This window comes from Drosophila subpulchrella, chromosome X (assembly GCF_014743375.2).
Source record: "Drosophila subpulchrella strain 33 F10 #4 breed RU33 chromosome X, RU_Dsub_v1.1 Primary Assembly, whole genome shotgun sequence".
Taxonomy (NCBI): domain Eukaryota; kingdom Metazoa; phylum Arthropoda; class Insecta; order Diptera; family Drosophilidae; genus Drosophila; species Drosophila subpulchrella.
The window spans coordinates 22,948,681-22,971,478 of record NC_050613.1 but is presented as its reverse complement, the minus strand read 5'-3'; the positions used below and the strand labels follow the sequence as shown (position 1 = coordinate 22,971,478).

Here is a 22,798-nt window from a genome sequence, read left to right as displayed (position 1 = left end):
CGAGGTATATTTTAATCAATTGTATTTTTAACATAGAACCAATTTGAAATAGCTAAGACATGATGATCAGAGACGTTACTTCCCAGATAATTTAAGATCTTTGATAATGAAAAACATTAATTAGAGGTGCTCTTTTCCCTCTGTGTACTTAGGCAATGGATTATTCATTGCTCACGAGCAAAGTAAATCGGTGTGTGTTTGGAAATGGATTTTTCACACCCCACACCCCAAAAAGGACCTCTATTTTCGCCTATTTGCTTCTTTCTTTCCCCTATTTTTTAGTCAAATACTTTTTGCTTTTTCCCTGGATTTTTGCTAACCAACAAGAACAATTTGAAACAAGAAAATACAAGAAAATACAACAATTGCAACCACAACAAATTACAAATTACAAGCAAATCGAATATTATGTGTGTATGTGTATATGTATTGTCCATCCACAGCAGCAAAGTATGCAACAAAAATTTTTGTAGACACTGCAAGCAGTAATAAAACAAATAAAAAAGCCAAAAAAAGCGAGAAATGCGAAGAAAGCAATCGCAAAGAAACCAAAAAAATCCAAGAATAAGAACAAACCAAGGAAAATATGAATAATTATCATCTTGTCGTTTATATATAAATGTGTGCTATGTGTTTTCTTCGAATCGGATTTATGTTATGCAAAACAAAAACAAAAAATCGGAAAAACCGTAAGGATTAAAAAGATAAAATTCAAAGGAATGAGAGAGAGAGAACAGTAAGAAACATGGAAAGCAAAAAAAATAAATATATATATTCATGCAAGAAATACAAAATAAAGTAAACATTGGTGTAAATTAAGCAAGAACTTAAGTAAAACCTACTAAAAACAAAAAAAAATGAAGCTTAATACGTAATTTCCTAACAACAACAACAGAAGACATTTACATATGCAGCACTCACATACACACAAGCCACACACACTTCCAAGCAACACGTACGTACATTTACCGTTACTTTTCACACGCAGAACACCCACACACACATACAGCACCTCTTTCTCTCTTTGGCTATTGCGTTTTAGATTATTGCTCAGCACGTTTTTCGTAGACCACTTTTTATGCTAACGGTAAGATACGACCTCCTCTCTCTCACCCACACACACACCCACACCCCTCCCACGCACACACACACACACTCACACGCATACACTCACAAAAACAAGAAGACGAGAAAAACGTGAATTTTTTTTCTTAAAAATCGGAATGGCGTATTTCTAACGGGAAAGCAAACACAAGAAACACACACGAGGACTTCTAATAAGTGTTTATATATACAAATATATATATATATGTATACATATAAAAAGAAAAAAAAAAAACAAAGGATAAAAGAGCATAATTTTTTGTCATAATGCAAAATATTTGTGTGAGAAACCAATTTTTGATGTAACAGAAAAACAGAAAACCAGAAAAACGCGCGAAAAATTAATACGTATAACGGTAAAGGAGCAAACGAGAAAAGAAATTGAAAATTGACATTTTTTCCCTCAGTTCTTCAATCGAATCAATTGTCCATTTTCTCATTTTCCGTTAGTAACTTTTAAAACTCAAATATTTTAGCTGCCATTTCTAACTTAAAAAAAATACAAAAACGAAAAACAAAAACAACCGAGAAACCAACAAAAACTAGTTTAACAACTTAGTTCGTAAACCTCTTATTTCGTTAAATTCTACTTTGTCTATTTCTATTTAACAGGTATTTTTTGTGCAAAAAACAAACATTACTTAAGTTTTTGTAAGAGATTAGTAAATTATGGGAGTCGAGGGCGATACAACGCAACTGCGATCGCGAATGCGGATTTATGGAGGCAATTTCAAGTAACAATACGAGTAAGAAAAGAGAAAGCAAGCAAAAACCAAATGAGATCTTCAATGTGAAATAAAAGTACTTCTTTGAAACTAGGGGTGCGTATAATTAGGCCTTTTTCTGGGCGGTTCTTGCTTTGAAATGTGGATGGGTAAGTATCTAGTTTTCGAAATATGGAGCCAGTTCGCCAAACAGGAAATACAAAATAAAATGTTTACAATCATGAGAAATACGACTACTTCGATCTACAAAGAGTATATCAACTTGTTCAAAATAAAAAACCATCACAGTAACACAGACCCTTCATTCAAAGCGAAATTTGAGTTTGTCGAGCTGAGGCCCACATTCCTTCAGTTTCTTTTCGACTTTCATACAATAAAGACATACTTTCGGTAGAGTAAAAAATAAAATTTTCGGTTTCAACAATTTTCTAACCTTATTTTTCAAGGCATTTTTCTACTTCACACAAGTAATTCTATACAAAAAAAAAACTAGATAAAATTTGTTTTATTAACTTACTTATTTTAACATTACCACACATTTTCAATAATGCAATAGCTTCGTTTTCCATCTACATTTTTATATTTACTTATTTTAACAATTTTTTTTTAAATAGTTAAAATGAACTCTTCGGAAACCATGGATGAGAAAGCAAAAATTATAGCCCTATTTGAGGCAATAGAAAGATCCTTGGTAAGAAATCTTAATAATTACTGTTACTGTTAATAACGCCTGATTCCACAGACCCCAGAAAACAGGCATGTTACTCGCACAAGGAAGGTGGTAAAGAAGACCGCCAGACCAAGCCTGGCGGATAAGAACAAGCACGGCATTGCCCATGTGAAGGGAAGCTCTCTACCAAAGCGAAAGTGTTTACGGAACAAGGGAAAACATGATCCGCAGCAAGCCGAAGACGTGCGGGCTAATACCCCGTGGTTCCAAGAAGCCCAAACCCAAAAAGCGGTTCCCCCAACCGAAGATGCGAAGACCCTCCAAGGGGTCCTTAACCAACCCGCGGTACCCCAAACGCAACAGTCGTGGTCCCAAGGGGTCCAAGGGGTACCCCAAACCCAAGACTCTGTACCGCAACCCCAACACTCGTGGTTCCAGGGGGACCATAATCAACCCGATGGTTCTCGAACCCTAGACTCGTGGTTCCAAAAGGCCCAAACCCAAGAAGCGGTACCCCAAGCTCAAGTCCCGTGGTTCCAAGGGGCCCAAGCCCAAAATGCGGTTCCCCAGACCGAAGACGTGTGCCTCCAAGGGGCCCTTATCCAACCCCAAACGCAACAGTCGTGGTTCCAACAGGCCCAAACCCAAGAAGCAGTACCCCAAGCTCAAGTCCCGTGGTTCCAAGGGGCCAATTCCCAAGGCACGACTTCCGCACCCCAAAACTCGTTCTTCCAAGTGGCCCAAAACCAACCTGAGGGTCCCGGATCCGTAGACTCCTGGTTCCAAAAGGCCCAAACCCAAGAAGCGGTACCCCAAACCCAAGAATCTGTACCGCAACCCCAACACTCGTGGTTCCAAGGGGCCCATTCCCAAGGCGCCGCTCCCGCACCCCAAAACTCGTTCTTCCAAGGGATCGGTCCCCGATCCCTACACTCGTGGTCCCAAGGGTTCCCCAAACCCTAGACTTGTAGCTCCAAGGGGTCCAGTACAATCCAGACGTTCCCGAAAGCCGAGATGCATGGTTTAATCCAAGTGGTCCAAGCCCAATCCAAGGGGTCGTATGAATACAAATTTAATAAGTTAACCCATGCGCATGGTAATATCACGGTTTATTAAACAACCAAATTTCCCACATAATGCCTTTTAAATCTGGTTAAGTTGGTTAAGTTTTTTCTTTCAAATTGGAAAATGATAACGATAACGACTGATAACATGTCGATAAGCTGTTGGGAGGTGTCAAGTTACGGTATATTCTCGGTATTTATTCGGTATTTAAAATACGTACCCAAGATGTTGGTTAGCAAGGACACCCTTCCACCATTCCAGATTCCGTATTTGTCAGTATATTTGAATGATTAAATCTGGTATTTAAAGTATTTTCGCCCAATAAAGTTCCCCTACGTAAAGGATTCTATTTTTGCTATATTTGAACCGCAATTACACCCAACGGATTTTTGGTTTGTTAGTTCTCAAGGCAAGCTTAAAAGTACTTATACTCAAATTAATTTAAGGTTTTTAAGCTAAAAATGGTAAAATATCTATCTTAAAGTGAGCTGGAAGGATGAGAGCATTGCATTTCCAGTGAATACGAGATGGTTTCTTTTTCCACGAAATCATTTTTTCAGTATTTTTGTGTTTGACGTAAGCAAACGTAAGCAACCGTAAGCAATCAGTAAAAAAGCATGGGAATAGAGATGGATGACATCGATGTTACCGATGCCTTGAAACTATCGATGACATCGATGTTTCTCCACCTCTAATAGTTGTGCAATATAGTAGTTGATAAACTAATCTCGCTACCTTTTTTCTGCGATTGTTTAACTTACAACGACGCGCGGCGGTGAGACGGAGACAGCCGACATATAGCGTGCGATTTATAGAGCCGGACAATCCGCATATAGAAGCCCCATTCTCAACCGATTTCAGTCAGTCGAACGAGATAAACACAGCGAAAATGTTGCGTACTCTGTCGCGCGTTAGCGAACTGCCCATTATTGTTAAGCAACTGCAGAAAGTACGTAATCCCCCAGCCCGCTTTGCACCCCACTAACATTTCTAATTGTTATCACTGAAAATAAATATAAAAAAAAAAACAAAAACCCCATTCGAAAATGAAAACACTAAAAGCATAACAACAACAACGGATGGCGGAACAACAACAACATCATCATCGGAAATGGGAGATATTCATCGTCGTTTTTCGGTTTATTCCAGAATGCAGCCCAGGCAGGTGTTTCGAAAACCAATAACTATGCCACGGAGGCCACCATTCAAGTGAATCGGGTAAGTACTATGCTGAATTATAGGAACTATGGGAATTATAGCAACCCTGATGAAAAAAAAATTGGGTTACATAATGCGCTTTCTGGCAGATAGCAACGGTTAATAGGGGGGATTCATCCGTATCCGCAAGTGTGTGCGGAGATGCAGGGTTGCATTTGCGTGTTTTTTTTTTTTTGATTTGCCGGTCAACCTGCTCATTTTGAAACGACAAGGTCACGAAGTAATTTGTAATTTTCCGTCTCCCCCGCTCTTTATCGCCGTCTGCTCTTTGCGTGGCCGCCGCGTGACTGTTCACGCACTATAAAACATATAGCCTTATCAGCGATCCCCCGATTCTCGCCCAACTCTCTGTTTACGTCGATTCTCACGCCATAAATTAGCCGCCATAAAATGCCATCAAGCTAAATTGGCAAGAAATCTAAGCCTGGTAATTGGGCCCTACTTCCGAAAACCCCTGACTTTACGAAAAGTTCAATTCTGGTTATGAAAATATGGTGAAAAACTTATGATCTTGTTTAGTATTTTTGGAAATACCAGTACTTTGATGTTAATTTTTGATTTTAAAGTGATGGTATATGGTTTATTTGAACTAAGTTAACTTAATTTCAATACTCTTAAATTCATAATGGAATATAATTTGCGTAAAGATTTAGCAAAATTGACATAAAATCTAAGTCTTGGTAATTGGGGCATACTTAAAAAACCCCTGACCTCTCCAAAGTTCAATTGATAATGAAAACATGATAGAAAACTTATGATCTTGTTTAGTTTTTCTTGAAATACCAGTATTTTGTTGTATCAATCAGTCTCTTCAGGATAGAAAACTTCAAATTTATAATTTTTAATTGATGATATATGGTTTGTTTTTCGTACATCAGGTAAATTTCAAAAATTTTTATCATAATAGAATAAAAATTGGGTAATGAACAGATCGATCTGAACTGTTATCATTTTATTAACTATCTAGGCATATCATCACAGATTTCCATTATCTTTTTATCAACCTTCTGACAGCTGTTAATTGAAGGAACACACTTATAGAAATTCTGATATTATGGTACTAGCAGATTCCAAATATAATAACTAAATTAATTTAATTGGTTTAAAGATAGCCCTGAAAAATATTATTACATTATGAATAAATGTACCTCGAATATGAATATAAACTCTAATGCTTTCCCTACTCCCAACAGCCCTTCAAGCTGCACCGCCTGGACGAAGGACCCGCCACGGAAGTCAAACTGACCAAGGACCAGGCCCTCAAGTACTACACACAGATGCAGACAATCCGTCGCCTGGAGACGGCCGCCGGCAATCTCTACAAGGAGAAGATCATCCGCGGCTTCTGCCATCTGTACTCCGGCCAGGAGGCCTGCGCCGTGGGCATGAAGGCGGCCATGCGGGATGTGGACAACATCATTTCGGCGTACCGTGTCCATGGATGGACCTACCTGATGGGCGTCCCGCCGAGCGGAGTTCTGGCGGAGCTCACGGGTGTCCAGGGCGGCTGTGCCCGCGGCAAGGGTGGCTCCATGCACATGTATGCGCCGAACTTCTACGGCGGCAATGGCATCGTGGGTGCCCAGGTTCCCTTGGGCGCTGGCGTTGGACTGGCCTGCAAGTACAAGGGCAACGGTGGTATGTGCCTGGCGCTGTACGGCGATGGTGCCGCCAACCAGGGACAGGTGTTCGAGGCCTACAACATGGCCTACCTGTGGAAACTGCCCGTGATCTTCGTCTGCGAGAATAACAACTACGGTGAGTGGGATATGAAAGGGCTAAGAGCTTTATAAGCTCAAGTGGACCAAAACTCTGTCAACTACTAGCCATTAAGTTGGGATTATAAGTGTATAATACACTATGTAGTAGAACCAGGAGAACTGAGCAACTGCTAGTGACAAAATACTGGGTTTTACAACATTTTCTTTTTTTTAAACTTGATTTTGACTTGTTATACATGTTAAAACATGATATAGATAAACCCATCTTAGCTTATCCTTCATTCTTGAAGTACTTGCTTACTTATAAGTAGAAATCCCTTCAAAACACCCATATTAACCTATATTAACTTGTAATCCCCAATAGGAATGGGCACCAGCTCGGAGCGTGCGTCCTGCAACACGGACTACTACACCCGCGGCGACGCCCTGCCCGGCATCTGGGTGGACGGCATGGATGTGCTGGCCGTGCGCAGTGCCACCGAGTTTGCCATCAACTATGTGAACACCCACGGACCTCTGGTGCTGGAGACGAACACTTACCGGTACTCCGGTCACTCGATGTCCGATCCAGGCACATCGTACCGCACGCGCGAGGAAATCCAGGAGGTGCGCCAGAAGCGCGATCCCATCACCTCCTTCAAGGAGCTGTGCATCGAGCTAGGTCTGCTCACCACCGATGAAGTCAAGGTAAGTTGGAAAGGGGTTTAAGAAACGATCTGAAATATTCAGTAATTTGTATTCCATATTTATAGGCCATCGATCTGAAGGTGCGCAAGGAGGTCGACGAGGCCACCGCCTTCGCCAAATCCGACGCGGAGTTGGGTGTGAGCCACCTCTGGACGGACGTCTACTCCAACAACCTGGAACCCAAGCTGCGCGGCACCATCGCCTACGACATCGATCACATTCAGGAGCGCAAGGGCGTCAATCACTAAGTCAATCGGGCCAACGAATCTGATTCGGGAACTCACAAGACACAAAATCGAAAAGAAACCAACAAGAAAATAGGACAACACCAAACCAATCACAGACAGACACGAAGACATAACTCAGACACTTAGACACAAGCGAAATCTCTAGCTCTTAAGCCGAAAGTTGAATGATGAGAACCCCGTAGACCGGACCCGAGGAGAACCACAAGAAGCTTAGCTAATCGGAGCACTGCAATCACATCGTAGCGCACCACATTACTCTGGGGAACTGCATTGGATATTATATTGCGAACGTGTTCAATATGGATAAAGCGAGGTGTAAATTGTTGAAAATATACATACCTAGAAAAATTTACCCAATGTAGTTGTAATTTTCTAACGAAAAGTAGCTGAAATGCCGAGCGAGGTGCTTCTGAGATCTTGAAGATTTTAGATAATGGCAAATACTAACTATCAATTTTAAAAGTGTACGATTTCTTCTTAGAACTTGAGACTTTATATAGTATTTGATTGAAAATCTTTAATGTAACTTGTAAACTGTAACAGTATTTAGTTTTCTTGTATTGTAAATAGTTGTATTTAATAATTCGAAACAGAAATTTGAGGAACTTTTCTTAATGTTGGGTTAACTTTGAGTTTCTGAGGAAACTCGTTGTTTCCATCTCTTTCTGTTTTGTGACACTTGCCATTTCTGTCGATTTTCATTTGCTTTCATTGTCGTTTGATTATTTAGCCTAGCACACATTAGTTCCAGTTATTTTCGAAAAAATTCCAAAATTTAAGTGCGCGGCTTCTGACTAGAAGCTCACTTTGGAGTCCAGGTGCTCAGGAATCGTATCGAAGGACCATGATGAAGCCCAACCGAATCCGTGTGATAGTCAGATGCAGCGCAGCCCGTTCCCTTCTTGGTGGAGACATCGTGTCCAGGATCATCGGCCGGCACAAGTGTAGCTGCCTGACCCTCGAGAATGTGAGTTTCTCGAAGTATTTAAAAGACAAAACCAATGCGATCATGTAAATTCTTAGTTACACAGCTTAAAGTTACTCTTACTGTTGAAACTGGAATTTTAATTTTAAGATATTTGGGTAAAAAGGCCTGGTTACTAGTTATTTGGTTATTTATATTTCTATCTATATTTCTATCTACATTTTCTTTTTTTTATAGTATAACAAAAAAAATAGATATTAATTTATTTAAAAAAACATTATATTTAAGGACACCGAAGTAAAAAGAATAGCTAGAACTAAGACTAATATTTTATATATTTTTTTAAACCCTCTTAACAAACAAGAAATATTTTTATTTAAATACACTTATTAAAATTCTACTCTCAAGATATATTTTCAAATCTGTATGTAAAAACATTATATAATGACACCAAAGTAAATAATATAACTAGAACTGGTGATATTATTTTCTATATATGTATATATAAAACCCTCCTTAAACCGTCATTTTTGTACCAAATATGCTTACTAAAATTCTACTTTCGAGAGTAGTAGTATTATAGTTAAAAACCAAATACGTATCATGATAAGGAGGCTGTTTCTTAACACTTAACAAAGTATAACTCCTAAAATTTCATCCTAAAATCCAAACCAAGTTCTCTTCTTATGTTCTTACATTGCATTCCTTATATTTTAATAACCGAGACACACGCAAATGGGCTATTATAACGACTATGCCATACCCGTTGCAGACGTTCAAGTGCTACGACCTGGAGACGGGACCAACGATGGACGTGGAGCTCTCGAGGGAGGACGCCCTGTCGATGTACACGAAGATGCTGGAGCTGCGGCGTTTCGAGACGGTGGCTGGGAACTACTACAAGCAGCGCCAGATCCGTGGTTTCTGTCACTTGTACACGGGCCAGGAGGCGGTGGCCGTGGGTATGAAGGAGCGATTGCGGCAATGCGACTCGGTGATCACGGCCTACCGATGTCATGCCTGGACCTATTTAATGGGCGTCTCCCTGTACGAAATAATGGCCGAATTGTTGGGTTTCCGCACCGGGTGCAGCCGGGGCAAAGGTGGCTCTATGCACATGTACGGCGAGAATTTCTACGGCGGCAATGGCATAGTGGGTGCCCAGGTGCCAGTGGGTGCCGGCATTGGCCTGGCCCACAGCTATAAGAATGACAATGGCGTTTGCGTTGTGCTCTACGGCGATGGTGCCGCCAATCAGGGCCAGGTCTTCGAGTCCTTCAACATGGCGAAACTGTGGTGTCTGCCGTGTATTTTCGTGTGCGAGAACAATCACTATGGCATGGGCACACACGAGAAACGCGCCTCGGCCATGACGGAGTTCTATATGCGGGGTCAGTACATCCCAGGACTGTGGGTCGACGGCAATCAGGTGCTCGCCGTTCGCAGTGCCACCCAGTTTGCCGTGGATTATGCTTTGAAGGAGGGACCCATAGTCCTGGAGATGAGCACCTATCGCTATGTGGGACATTCCATGTCGGATCCGGGCACCTCGTATCGCTCAAGGGATGAGATCCAGGCGGCCAGGGAGAAGCACGATCCGATCACCAGTTTTCGCAGTCAAATGATCGCCTTGTGCCTGGCCGACGAGGAGGAGCTGAAGATGCTCGAGGACAAGACCAAAAAACGTGTGGATGAGGAGTGCAAGAAGGCTGCCGGCGACAAGGAGGTGGAGCTGCAGGAGCTCAACACGGATGTGTATGCCAAGAATGTGGATCGTAAGATACGCGGCGTTTCCGGTTACCATCTGGAGCACATCCGGCTGTCGGAAGTGTGCTTTGGCAAGCCGCGCAAGACGCCGCTCAGCGAGATCAACGATGTGCCAGTGGGTGCGGCGATTGATTTGGCCAAGGCCAAGGAGCGGAAGGCAGCCCAGGATGCTAAGGATGCCAAGGAGGGCAAGGCTGGCCAGAAACCTAAGGACCCCAAGGACCCCAAGGCTGCCAAGGATTCGAAGGGAGGCGATGGCGATAAGAAGGCTAAGCCACCGGCTGCTGGGGATTCAAAACCACCCACTGCTGCTGCTAAAGCACCAGCCGCCAAAGCACCACCCGCTAAAGCACCACCCGCCAAAGCACCACCCGCCAAAGCACCACCCGCCACTAAAGCACCTCCTGCTAAAACCCCACCTGCCCCCAAGTAATGTCCCATCGGAGTTCTCCACCAAGTTGAAAGTTTGGCAAAAGGGCCTTAGTTGATTTCTAAACCAAAAAAATACGTTATAAAAAGTTTAAAAACGATTTCAAAATATTGTTGTGCAAATTAAAGAAAATAGTTATGAACCGCAGTAAATAATGGCTTTATTATAGATTTTTTCATGTTTTAGCTTAGTTTAAAAACCATTCAATTGTTATTATAAGTTTAAATTGCCCATTTTGTATAGTATTTTTTTTTTTTGGAATTATAATTGTAATTTTGAGCGCCTAAAATTTTTTTCCAAGCTATATACATTTGTGTAAAAATGTTAAGCTTCAAATTTGTTATATATATTTTTAAATTTGTGAATAATATATGCCTTAGATGATAAGTTTCTACTGTTAAAAACCTATCTCCCCATTCTGATAATTGTATGATATTCGATAAAAGCTCGCCAACGGCCACCTGTAAGAGGTAGAAATGTCTTAGAATCTGCCATTCCTCATTTTTTAGTCGTTAATTAAACGGATCTGAGGAGATCAGTACTGCCCATTCATTTATCATTCGCTTAAATGGCGGTCGTGTCGCCGGCGAAATGATGAAGATACTTTCCCATTTCTTTTTATTTTCCGAGATGCGATGAGACCCACGCGCTGTTCGCCATGGGACCCCTCTCTCGCCCTCTCGCTCGCACACCTGCCCGACGTCCGGCCTTATATCCGATATAGCCGATCGGGGGATTCAGTCTCCGCGCGATGCTCTGGCGTTGATCTTCGCCGATCCCATCCGATCCGATCAGATCCTCTCTCTTCTCCAATTTCGGGTGTGTGTGTGCTGAAAATAAATTATATTCCTTTTTTTTTATATTATTTTTATTTAGTGTGAAGTGTTTATATGGTAAAAAAAAAAATTGGATACATCATTTGTAAAAACAACCTATGTAAAACCCTACGTTTTTAAAAAATATACAATATAAAGTGTTTAAAATTTAAATAAATATTTCTGTTAACAAATAGAATTTTAAAATGTTCTCGTTATAAGATTTATACCTTTCAAATATATAATAACCATTTGGTTATTTATATTAAATGGCCTACAAAAATAACAATCAGCATATGAAATTGACCAAATGAACAGGACTAATCTTTATAAATTAAAGTGCCCAATGCAATCAATTAGTCAAATTAAAAGTGCAATTAAAGATGACATTGGGTGGTAAAAATTGAATAAAATGCCACATTTAAATCATTTGATGGTGACACAAAAAAGGGAAAAAGAAATCAACTGGAATAAACGTCAACTCGCATAACACAATCAAATATAATAATCAATTCGGTTTCTATCATAATATCTGCTGATTCCGATGACTGCACATTTGATGGGTTTTGAGCCTTTATTTAGATGCAAATAGTTTGCATTCCAATTGCTGATGATGATGCTGTTTTATTGCCTCCTCGTTTTTGTTGTCCCATAATTTCCACCCGGTATTTTGTGAAAAACTAAAAAACCCAACGGCGAGTGTCGAACAATTTGAGTTTGAGTTTTTTCTGCGTGCTTTTGGTTTTTTTTACACTTTTTATTTGGTTTCCTGCTGGTTTTCTACTTAGCACTCGAAAATGTATGAGAGCCATTCTCTGGCTTATTTTTAATTTGTTTTCTTTATTTTTAAATACACGTTTTCTCGTTAGCGGCACAGAAATAGTGAAAAATATTCCCATTCGTCTTTTTTTGCTTATTTGTCTCATTTTGTTTCAATTGTTGACACTTGTGATGGAGGTGTAGTGCAAAAATATGGAAAATTTTAAAATGAAAACTCATAAAAATATATGAAAATGTTTGAATACATTTATTAATACTCAATGACCAAAAACATAAAAGCATCTGTAATTGATGGATTTGCTGGCATGACCAAAATATAATTAGCAGCGAAAACAAGCGGCGAAAAAAGCAACAATCAACAGAACATTAAAGCACAACTCAATTATTCCAGGTATAAATTTGATTTATATTAACATTTTTGCATGCTAGGAAAACCAAACGATTCCATTATATTTTAGAAAATATTTTAAAATAGTCTACTAAACTAGAAAATAATAAATATTTATAATAATGTAACTAAACAATTTATGCACCTTTTCAAAATCATTTTGAAGGAAATAAAAATTGTTTAATACATAAAAACTAAATATTTAAAAATGATCATTTTAGTTTTTTTAAAGCTTTTGGATTTTAAAATATTTTAGAAACAATAAAAGCAGTGCAACAATTTTATGAAACATCTTTTCGTCTGGAACATTTTTTTACCCATCATTTTGAGCTCATCTCTTCGTAAACTTAATTTATTGAAATATATTTTTGGCAAATAATTTGAATATCTCTTGAGACTGAAGTCGAGAGCTGATCAAATACACTCCAATCGATCGAATTGTTTTGTGCGCTCTTCAAGTGACACACTTGAGCAAATTTCGAGAGATCGTTCAGGAACATTTTGGAGAAATACAAAGATACTCTCCGGTATATCTACAGGTATACATGTGTATATATAGCATGATCCAGGGCCAAGTCGGGTGGCATTTGTTCAGTATTTCCGCTACATTAATTTGCATAGTCGGCGGGCGAGAAGAATTGGGTGGGTAAGGTGAACTGAACCGAATTGAGAAGATTGCGAAGATTGCGAAGACTCCACTGCCCACAGAGCCGATCAAAATACCCATACCCATTTCAATTTAAATTCCATCACATCACATCACATCACAAGAACTGTTCATTTTCAATTTCATTTTCATTTTCGTTTCAATTCCTCCAGTCTGTCCAGCTAAAAAATAATGTGAAGCACATGTGATGAAAAAATGTATGCATACACGGCGTATACTCAACGCAATTGCCACAAGAGCCAGCGCAGCTAATCCGGCATCTAATAAATATAATCAAAATTGTTTGCCGCCGTCTCGAAGTCCCCAATTGAATAATTGAACAATCCAACGCGGGGTCGCCGTTTTTTCCTCATTTTTTTCGTATTTCTTCAAAGAAGATCTATTCATGCGTTTTGGCTGTGGGATCGGAAGAACAAACTGGTTGGGTTTGATCTTGGAATGTGGATCAAGGTGCAGATGAAGCCCTATTTATGGTGATTTATGCGGCTCACTAATGTAGAATAATGAGCTTTTGTTTTAGTTTTTCTATAGATGGCTTTCTACAAATGTAATGAGTTATTAAAGCCCTTTAATTGGACATGTTTTAATATTAAAAACAAGGAAGAACGCTATAGTCGAGTACCTCGACTATCAGATACCCGTTACTCAGCCAAAGGGACCAAAGGGAAATGGAGATATGCAAGCAGCAAAGCGAGATTTAAATGCGCCACCTACCGGCGGAAGACAGATTTAAGCATTGTGGGCGTTAGGGTAGGCGTGGCAAATTTTTTTTTGGATCAATCGATAGGTATTGACGAGACCAATACATTTCAGTTAAAATTTTTTATCTAGCATAAAAATTGTGGGCGCCACAGGCTTGGGCGGTTTGTGGGCGGTAGAGTGGGCGTGGCATATTCGCGTAACAAACCTGCGCTGCGTACAAGGCTACGGAATCTAAATCTGAAATCCCAATACTCTATCTTTGATAGTTTCCGAGATATCCGCGTTCATATTTACGATTTTTTGAAGTTTGTGGGCGGTTTTTGGGCGTTTAAGTGGGCGTGGCAAACTTTTTTTTAGGTCAATCGATAGGTATTAATAAGAACAATTAATTTCAGTTTAAATTTTTACTCTAGCATCAAAACTGTAGAAGCCACAGTTTTGGGCGGTTTGTGGGCGTTAGAGTGGGCGTGGCACTCTACTGAAACAAACTTGCGCTGCGTAAGAAGCTCAGGAATCTGCTCGCCAAATCTCAATAGCCTAGCTCTCATAGTTTCCAAGATCTCAGCGTTCATCCGGACAGACAGACGGACAGACGGACAGACGGACAGACGGACAGACGGACATGGCTAGATCGACTCGGCTAGTGATCCTGATCAAGAATATATATACTTTATGGGGTCGGAAACGCTTCCTTCTGCCTGTTACATACTTTCCGACGAATCTAGTATACCCTGTTACTCTACGAGTAACGGGTATAAAAAGGATATTTATATTTTTCATACATTTAAGAAATATTTAAATTGAAAATATTATAATAATAAAGAATATTAAATAATGTTAAATGAAAAAAATATTTAATAACCATTAATAACATAAATATTTCGGATACCTAGCCAAAAACCATATATACATAAATATGTTACTTTAAAATATTATTATACGCAACATTGTTTTAAACATAACCATTTACATATCATAAGTAATTTTGAAATATTTCCTATTTCTACATTTTTAAAAAATATAAAATTGTTGAAAAATCCTTTGAAGTACACTCAAATTCCCCAAAACTAGATGATCTTCGCAATGTTTATGTTCTACTGCTTTTCCTTTAATTCTTTTATTTTTTGCCCATCATTTTCGGCACGATTTCCTATCTACGATGACAAAAAAAAAAAATATAAAGTGATGACGCGACCTTGGGCAAAAATAGATTTTTTATGCGCAACATTTATATTTATTTATTTTTGTTTCTATTGGACGCGATCGCCGCACGTCACCAAATGCCAAGCAATTTAAATATTTTTCAACTGAATTCGCAACGATGCCGCTTTTAACCCCTTGAGAGCCCCATCCAACAAGCCCCGCCATTGGCGCACCCCCTTAACCCATTGAAATTCTTGGCCAAGAATGCAGCTGGTATCGAGCATACGGAGATAAGATCTTTGAATTCAAGTGGAAATGCATTTACATTCCCGGGCCAAGTGCAAATTTAAATCAAATGAGGCGGCCAGCAAATTGAAATTAAATTGTCAGTGGAATGGCTTGGGGCAAAATTGTGATATAAAATACCAAACGTACCGCTGGACGCTGAAATGTTTTCGGCCGCAAATCAATAATTTTTAATGCCGTTTGCCTTTTGTTTGGAGGTCGATTCTCTCTTGTAAATACAAAGCGAAAATCTTGTGAAATTCGCCAGCGTTTATGGATTTTTAATTGCAAGCTTACCCATAATTGATCGGACAAATGTTTCAATTTTAGTATTACAAGGTCTTCAATTAAAAAAAAAAAAAATATTAACAGATCCAAAATAAAGTATTGTATAGAATAAAAAAATATGAAATGCCGTTTGTCTAAATATATAATTAACAAACAAATAAAAGAGCTCTCGGTGACGAAAATGTGTGTTTAAAATTAACATGACAATTAGTCAACCACATAAAGCAGGAAAAACATTTGGGCCACATGCGAATAAAGCCATAAAAAGTGGATTAAACTGTAGAAATAACTGAGGTAAAATGGGAAAAGCATGCAAATGCATTTCACAGAATGACAATATTATTTATTTAATTTGTTGTGCTCGTGCCCAAAAATAGACGGGTAAAATCAACAAGAAACCGAAAAGAAAATGGGCCAAAAAGCCCAAGAAATGAAAACCAAATCACGAAAATCGAGAGGCGAACGTGACGAAAAGATACAGATACAGATATACAAAGCCAGAGGCAAACTAATGAATCTAAGAACAACAGTGGAGTGAAAAACCCAAATAAAGAGCACCAGCAAACGACGCACAGATGACAGAAAATATCAAATCAAATGCATTCAGCTGGCAGGTGAAACATGACAGGAAAGTCGAGGAAAGCTGGGGAAAATGTGGAAAATGGCTGCGAAAATTTAAGGGGGTACAGGGTGGATTGTTGGGGCAAAGCCATATCCATTAGGCAATGGACACTGAATCAGCAGCCGTCTAATGACGAACCCCTCAACCAAAATAAACAGCCGAAAAACGAGAGGAAGTACTAAAACCCCTGACAGCCCAATGTCGTTTGCCCATATCTCTTAACCCCTCGACAAAAAAAAAAAGGGAAATCGGAAAAGTCTTCGGAAAATGACTCAGCTAGAGCGAATTATCTACAGGTACAAAATGTATTATAATCTTGACAGTCGAGTTCTGTTTTGAAAAAATAAATATCTTTTACGCACTAAGCCGAAATTGTGCAAAAAAAGGCTAGCAAAATCATCAAAATAATGGTCAATAAATACGTCATTAAATTGCAAAATAAATAAATAAAATTTGCAATTGATTGGATTTTTGTTGAATTCATTCTTCAATTGAATTCCGAATTTATTGCCTATTAATTTGATGAGATTTCTTTGCAATAATCGTTAAAAATTAATTGCAAACATACAGGGAAGCCATATAAATAATTAATAGTCTCCTTACTCAAACTTTTTTTTTAAATTTAATATGGACAAAATCAAGCTGTTTTCAAACAGTTAAATTAGGAATAATAACAGTGATTATATTTTTTTTAAAGGATCTAATAATATATGCATTGTCTGTAATAAAATTACCAACACGTCTCATTTAGTATCCTAATATCAGCCAATTTAGGGCCAATTTAATAACAAGTGCTTCTTTTTTTGCCATTCTGCTCACGTAATTTGGCTGAATATCGAATGGCCGGCGATAAAAGTGCATTGAGTCAAATGGCAAAATGGAAAATTGAAATGCAATAAGGCACTAAACGTTAAGCATTAAATAATTGACATGTCCATGTCGCTGGGCAAACAAAGCGCATATCAAATTAAATGTTAACTGCCACGTTCCCCCCACATTTTTGGTACTTCGTTGGCTGTATATGTATATCCCATAGATATACCCATAGATACCCATATATATGTTCAAAAATATACGTACATCGGTCATAGCACGTGCGCGGCTTAAAAATGGTACGTATTCAGAAATGAAAATGAAACGAGCGCAAATTTATGCACGTGACGCCCACGAATATCCCCCTTTTCGCCAAATGCCAGACTCTAAAATCGCAGCATTAATTGATTAATTATGCAAATTCAAATGTCATGCTGACAAAAATTCCAAAACTCTGCAACCAGGGGCAATCGTTTTGAATCGTTTTGAATCGTTTTGAATAGCCGCAAAACAAAATTACAAAGCGGGTCAACCAAAAATATTCTTTTGATAAATGTGAAGCAGTAATGCTCTTGATTTCTTTCATTTTAATGGCACTTATATGATTTGTGTTGTAGACTATGGGAAAGTTTATTAGATTTTTTAGGAAATTTATTAGACATTTTCTAGTTCTTTGAACTTTTTTATGTGCTCAAAAATGTCTGATCTCTGTGGTTACATTTTTAACAAATTCCTTATCATGAAATCCTTGTTTAAAACCTATCACAAAATACATAAACGTTCTTTTTATTAGCTTGTTAAACAAAATATAAGCCTAGAAAACATGGGTTTATTTTTAAAAAACTTGTTTTCCATTCTCGTCATTAAATACATATGCTTTTAACTAGCAAAAAGTATTTTTTACTTCAAGCTTTTAAAACAATCAATAAAACTGGAAAAAATGTTTATAACTAAAGGAAACTATTTATAAATTTCAAGTTGACCATCTGTATTCCATAAATATTTTTCCAACAACAGAGTAACAAACGGTCTCCGTCCGAAAAACACAAACAGACTGGAAAAATGTACATAAAAATGGCAAACAAACATTGAATAAGCTAATGAGTGTAGGAAAATGTTTGCCCAAGCCGTCAGACATTTAAACATAAACAAACAGGCCGACACACGCACACTAATTAAGTGCCCATCGTGCCTTGGTGCCGCGTTCACCTGTGCGTATACGTAATTAATGCCATTATAATCTCTTACGCATAATAAAGTAAACAGGGGTGAAAACGGGCAAAAAATTACACCAAAACGAGATACAAAATGAGCACGAAGTATTTTATTAATTCTCATTGCACTCGTTCGTTACTTTTGATTTTTTTAATTTATTTTTATAAAATTTGTCACCACTGCGTATGGGTAATTTACGTTTATGTCACATAAAAATGAAAATAAGAATAAAAATCAAATAAAACCCTGCCAGTTTTTCTTTCCCTGTTTAACTGGCACTAAAAATACACAATTTTTAATTCTGTTTGCTTCCATCAACACCTTTTGGCCCGAACACCAATTTTTCCCCGATGAAAGCTTACAAATATTTGCCATTCGTGTTTATTGTTTCTTTCGGGTTTTCGCTGGTTTTCCTCCTGTCTCGCTGACCATTTTTATGAGCTGCATCACAAAACGCTGTTTTCCACGGCGCCCTGTTCACTTATTGTTTATAAACAAAATGCCCAATTGACTGCCAGCCAAATGATGGCTAAATAATAATAATAAATAGCATTCAGTACTATGGAAACAGAGCGCACCAATGGTTTGAGGTGAATGCTGTGAACGCTGACCACATGGAAAATCCAAGAAAATAATGAAAAACTAAACAAAAGGCACAGCCGAATGGCAAAATGTCAGGTGTGGTGACAATGCGATTCTATGGAATCCTATTTACAATTCCAAGTTATTTCGGGGAATTTCAGCTACCGGTGGGAATTGTAAAATAATACGAAGCAGAAGGAAAAACAATGTTGAAGGCTTTTGGGCTTCTTGCTTAAATATTTATATTAAAGTGTGTTTGAACTGGAAAAATACTAAATCTCTTGGGTTTTATTTAAAAGATTCTAATTTTTATTTAAGACAAAATTAGTAGTAATAGCTGGAAAATTATTCTTGAAATATGGAAAAATTATTCATAGAAGGAAAAACTAATTTTAACTTTTTTTTTTGTTTTTTGGAATATTTATTACAGTACTTGTTCTATTTTTTAATATTTGTGAATACTAAAAAAGTACTTTTCCTTTTGGATTTTTTACCATATTTTTTTTATTTATGTAATCAATTTTGTGAAGTATAGAAAAATTGTTTATTGAGAGAAAAACAAATCTAACGTTTTAAAATTTTTTTAAATTATTTAGTTCGATATTTGTTTTGTACTTCATTTAAAAAGTATTTTTTTTTAATTATTTATAAATAATATTTGATATTTTTCTGTAATTATTTGCTTTGCCTTTTTGTGAACTAATTAAAATAATTCCTGAATACTTAAAAATCCATTGTAAGTTTTGTGAAACAAGGTCACCGACTCGAAGTGCTGATAAGCGAACAAACTTAAAATTTCCCCAAAATAAGTCCATTAATAATCATCAGCGGGGAAAACAAAGCGGGAGAAAAGCAGCCGAAAAAGTGAATAAAATAATAATAAAAACCTTTTAGCATATCCATGGCAATCCCCCGAGCTAATGAGGCGGGGAATCCCCCACAGCAGCCGCGCCCCCTTTTCTGCCGCCCCCTTTTCCACGCCGCTTTCAGCTTGAACAACAGACAACATTGTTGCCAGCTTGTTTTAGTTCTTTTTTCATTTTTTCATATTTTGTTTTATTTTTTTGCGTTTTTTGTTTTTTTTGGGTGTGGAGTGGAGCATGTGCAACAATGTTTTTATTTTGGCTGAGCTTATTTTTAGTTACTTTTTGTTGCCTTCGCTGAGCGAGAGAAATAACTTTCTAAATAAACGCAGCGCAGTTAGCAACAATGGAGGCACCCATATATATACTATATATATATATATATAAACACTTTCCGCTTTTGCTGTCTGCGCATTTTCGTGACGCTTTTCCACTTAAATGTATTTGTATTTTTATTTTCATTTTCATTTTTATTTTCCTCCGTCGCGTGGCAAAGTTTTGCTCCTTGCAGCATTTTCATTTTATTGCCGCGCAGATTAGAGTTGCGAAATTGTTAAATTTTCATTTCAATTCCGGTCTTAATTTCTATTCGGCGTGGACAAAAGCGCCTCAAGTCCTTGGGCCAATTAATTGACAGCGCATAAAAGATAATGGTGAATAAATAAATAAATAAATGGTTGGTCGACCACTCGTCAACATGAATAATTATGAGTAATTGCGGGTAATGCAACTAATGGGATTAAGTCAACTGGCAATCCGCATTTTCACAACTTCCAGGCAATTCGGGAACAATTTGTTTTTTAATAATGCAATTATAAACAAAAGAAGTAGGTACTAAAAAAATCGGAAATGAAGGAAAATGGTACTAAAAACATGGAAAAAAGTCTAACAACTACCCGTATAAAAATATTCATGTGTAATTTCAATTATTATTTTAAAAAAGCACAAGTTTTTATAGCCATATTTACCGAGAACTTGCTTAATTAATTTTCGATTTGTTTATTGTTACAAAGGCACATTTACGCATAATTAAATTGCCTTAGGCCAGTTATTTTTACCCGAATTATTTTACATTAATATTGCTGTAACTTGTATTGGCAATATTATAATTCTGTATGGAATTTGTTATACGCAAATGCTTTGTGTGATTTTCATAAATATGCGTAGCAAGGTTTAAAGTTTAAAGCCTGCCACTCGTTAAAGTGCTTATTCAATTAAATACAATGTTAGTTTTTTCTCAATTTGAAATTTTAAGTGGCAATTAGCTAACTATTAAAAAGGTATTTAGTAAGGTATTTAGGTAAGGTATACGGAATTTATCTAAACAGATTTAAATGTTTTTTGGTGGGCAATTAAAAGTTGTATTTTTATGTCAGTGTTTAAGTCCTCGTAAAAGTGATTTATGTGTTTAAAACAGGTGACTTAATATTTTAAACTATAAATTAAAATGTAATAGGAGTTACTTGTAATGTTTTGAGTTAGAAAATATTTAATTATTATTAAATAAATAATAAAATAATATATTACCGTATATTAAAGAATCTTATATTATAAAATTAATATTAAAATCAAAGTACTTATTCTTAAGATGTATGATAAAATGTTTTTTTAATTTTTAAGAAAATATGAGGTACAATCTTAATATATAAAATATCCCAGATAGATCTCAGTTATCCCCACTCCGTTTGGTGAAAGCGGTTAAATGGACTATGGGAATATCAGGATATAAACCTATATAGACTGTTCTATAAACCGGCGGAGTTGCAGCGGAACACTTGCGACAAATTCTAAACGTTGTCGCCGTCGCCGGTGGCGCCATCAAATTATGCAACGCGTTCTGCTGCGTCACGTGTTTCCACACAACCAGCTGCAGTGGCGGCGTTATAAAATTTAATTAATGCAGCCGAGGGGGCGGCACAGGGGCGGTGTAGGGCCCAAGAAACGGGATAAGCTCGCGTAGAGATGATGGTCCTAAAGGCTCTGTCTGCTGCTGTTGTTTTTGGGCCAGGTGGAAGGTGTAAGGCATGACTGCACGGCGAGAAAAAATAGGTGATTATAGTTTGAACGGACCTAAGGATTTTCAAAGACTTAGGGGATAATAAGCTAATTTAACAAAGCTACTTGAAAATTGAACCGATGTTTTAAGCCTTATAAAGAATATCAAAATGTTTGTTGAAGTTGTTTCTAATCTTAATAGACCTATGGACCTTATAGACCTATGAGAATAAATAAAAAGATATTTTATTTTGATGTTTACATTATATTTTAGATATAAAGCTTTAAAATACTATAAAATATAAAGTAGTTATAAAAAAAAATTGATATTTGATTTTAATTAAAGCTTTAAATATTGTATGTTGGTTTTTATTGAATATTTGAAAAGACTTTTTTAGAAGTAGGATTAAAAACAGTTTATTTTGTTTTTTATTTATGAAATTTCAATTCATTTAAGCTCAAATATTTTTTGTTGGTATGGTGAAGATTTAAATTTGGTTTTGTGTGAAGCAGGTGAGAGCTTTTTTTAGGGCAAGCTAAATATTTTGGTTTTGTTTTTCCAAGTGTACGCCCCCTTTTGGCGCCCCGTTTGCCTCAAACGCTCCGGACAGCTGTAAAGTGCTTTGTTAATTAGCAAACTGGCGAGGAGCAGGGAGCAGGGAGCAGAAACAGGAGCAGGATCAGCAGAAGGAGCTGGAGTCCTGAGTCGCAGCTGCAGCTGCCTGCTGGCAATAATTTGCGCCCGCAAGTATGCAACACATTTTGCCACGGCATGCGTGTGTCAGTTAGCGAGGGTGTGTGTGTGTGTGTGCTCCTGTGTGAGTGTGCGTGCTCCTGTGTGTGTGCGCCTGCATTGTACTTCGCACACTATTTGTCAATGTCAGAAGGGATTCGCAGCTACTTCTGCTTCACACGCTCCTAAATTTCATCGCCCTGCGAAATGCGAAACCAACGTGTTGGCAGCTAAAACACCTTCAATCGCTATCTCGGTGTAATTGAGCAGTGGCGCAAATCGTTTTGAATCAAGCAGAAGTAGCTTGGTATTGGTGACCCCAAACTGCACACATTGAGCTTTAAGCT

The 22,798-nt window shown here is 37.7% G+C and overlaps 4 protein-coding genes across 6 annotated transcripts in view; all 4 read left to right on the top strand.

The window, feature by feature from the left end:
- Positions 1-2,164: 2,164 nt before the first annotated feature.
- On the top strand, positions 2,165-3,647 carry LOC119556055. Of its 2 annotated transcripts, none has more exons than XM_037867859.1 (3): positions 2,165-2,296; positions 2,444-2,520; positions 2,572-3,647. In XM_037867859.1, exons 2-3 carry the CDS (start codon positions 2,449-2,451, stop codon positions 3,460-3,462), a joined length of 963 nt encoding a protein of 320 aa, XP_037723787.1. In that variant the 5' UTR covers positions 2,165-2,296; positions 2,444-2,448; the 3' UTR covers positions 3,463-3,647. The 2 variants fall into 2 exon arrangements, with proteins under 2 accessions (XP_037723787.1, XP_037723788.1); XM_037867860.1 differs by having other exon boundaries at positions 2,186-2,219.
- A 616-nt stretch (positions 3,648-4,263) lies between these two features.
- Positions 4,264-7,788, top strand: LOC119556741 (pyruvate dehydrogenase E1 component subunit alpha, mitochondrial). The gene is made up of 5 exons (XM_037869152.1): positions 4,264-4,513; positions 4,714-4,782; positions 5,976-6,540; positions 6,868-7,190; positions 7,256-7,788. The coding sequence occupies exons 1-5, from the start codon at positions 4,454-4,456 to the stop codon at positions 7,436-7,438; spliced, it is 1,200 nt and encodes a 399-aa protein (XP_037725080.1). The 5' UTR covers positions 4,264-4,453; the 3' UTR covers positions 7,439-7,788.
- A 339-nt stretch (positions 7,789-8,127) lies between these two features.
- LOC119556740 (probable pyruvate dehydrogenase E1 component subunit alpha, mitochondrial) lies at positions 8,128-10,712 on the top strand. Its single transcript, XM_037869151.1, has 2 exons — positions 8,128-8,405; positions 9,136-10,712. Exons 1-2 carry the CDS (start codon positions 8,283-8,285, stop codon positions 10,561-10,563), a joined length of 1,551 nt encoding a protein of 516 aa, XP_037725079.1. The 5' UTR covers positions 8,128-8,282; the 3' UTR covers positions 10,564-10,712.
- A 577-nt stretch (positions 10,713-11,289) lies between these two features.
- LOC119557634 overlaps positions 11,290-22,798 on the top strand; it is a 28,350-nt gene continuing 16,841 nt past the window's right edge. Inside the window, exons 1-2 of one of the 2 annotated variants that reach the window (XM_037870466.1) lie at positions 11,290-11,379; positions 12,339-12,546. The gene's annotated coding sequence lies outside the window, so the exon portion shown is untranslated. Of the gene's footprint in view, positions 11,454-12,338; positions 12,547-22,798 lie in introns of both variants that reach the window. The other variant, XM_037870467.1, reaches the window with a different exon arrangement.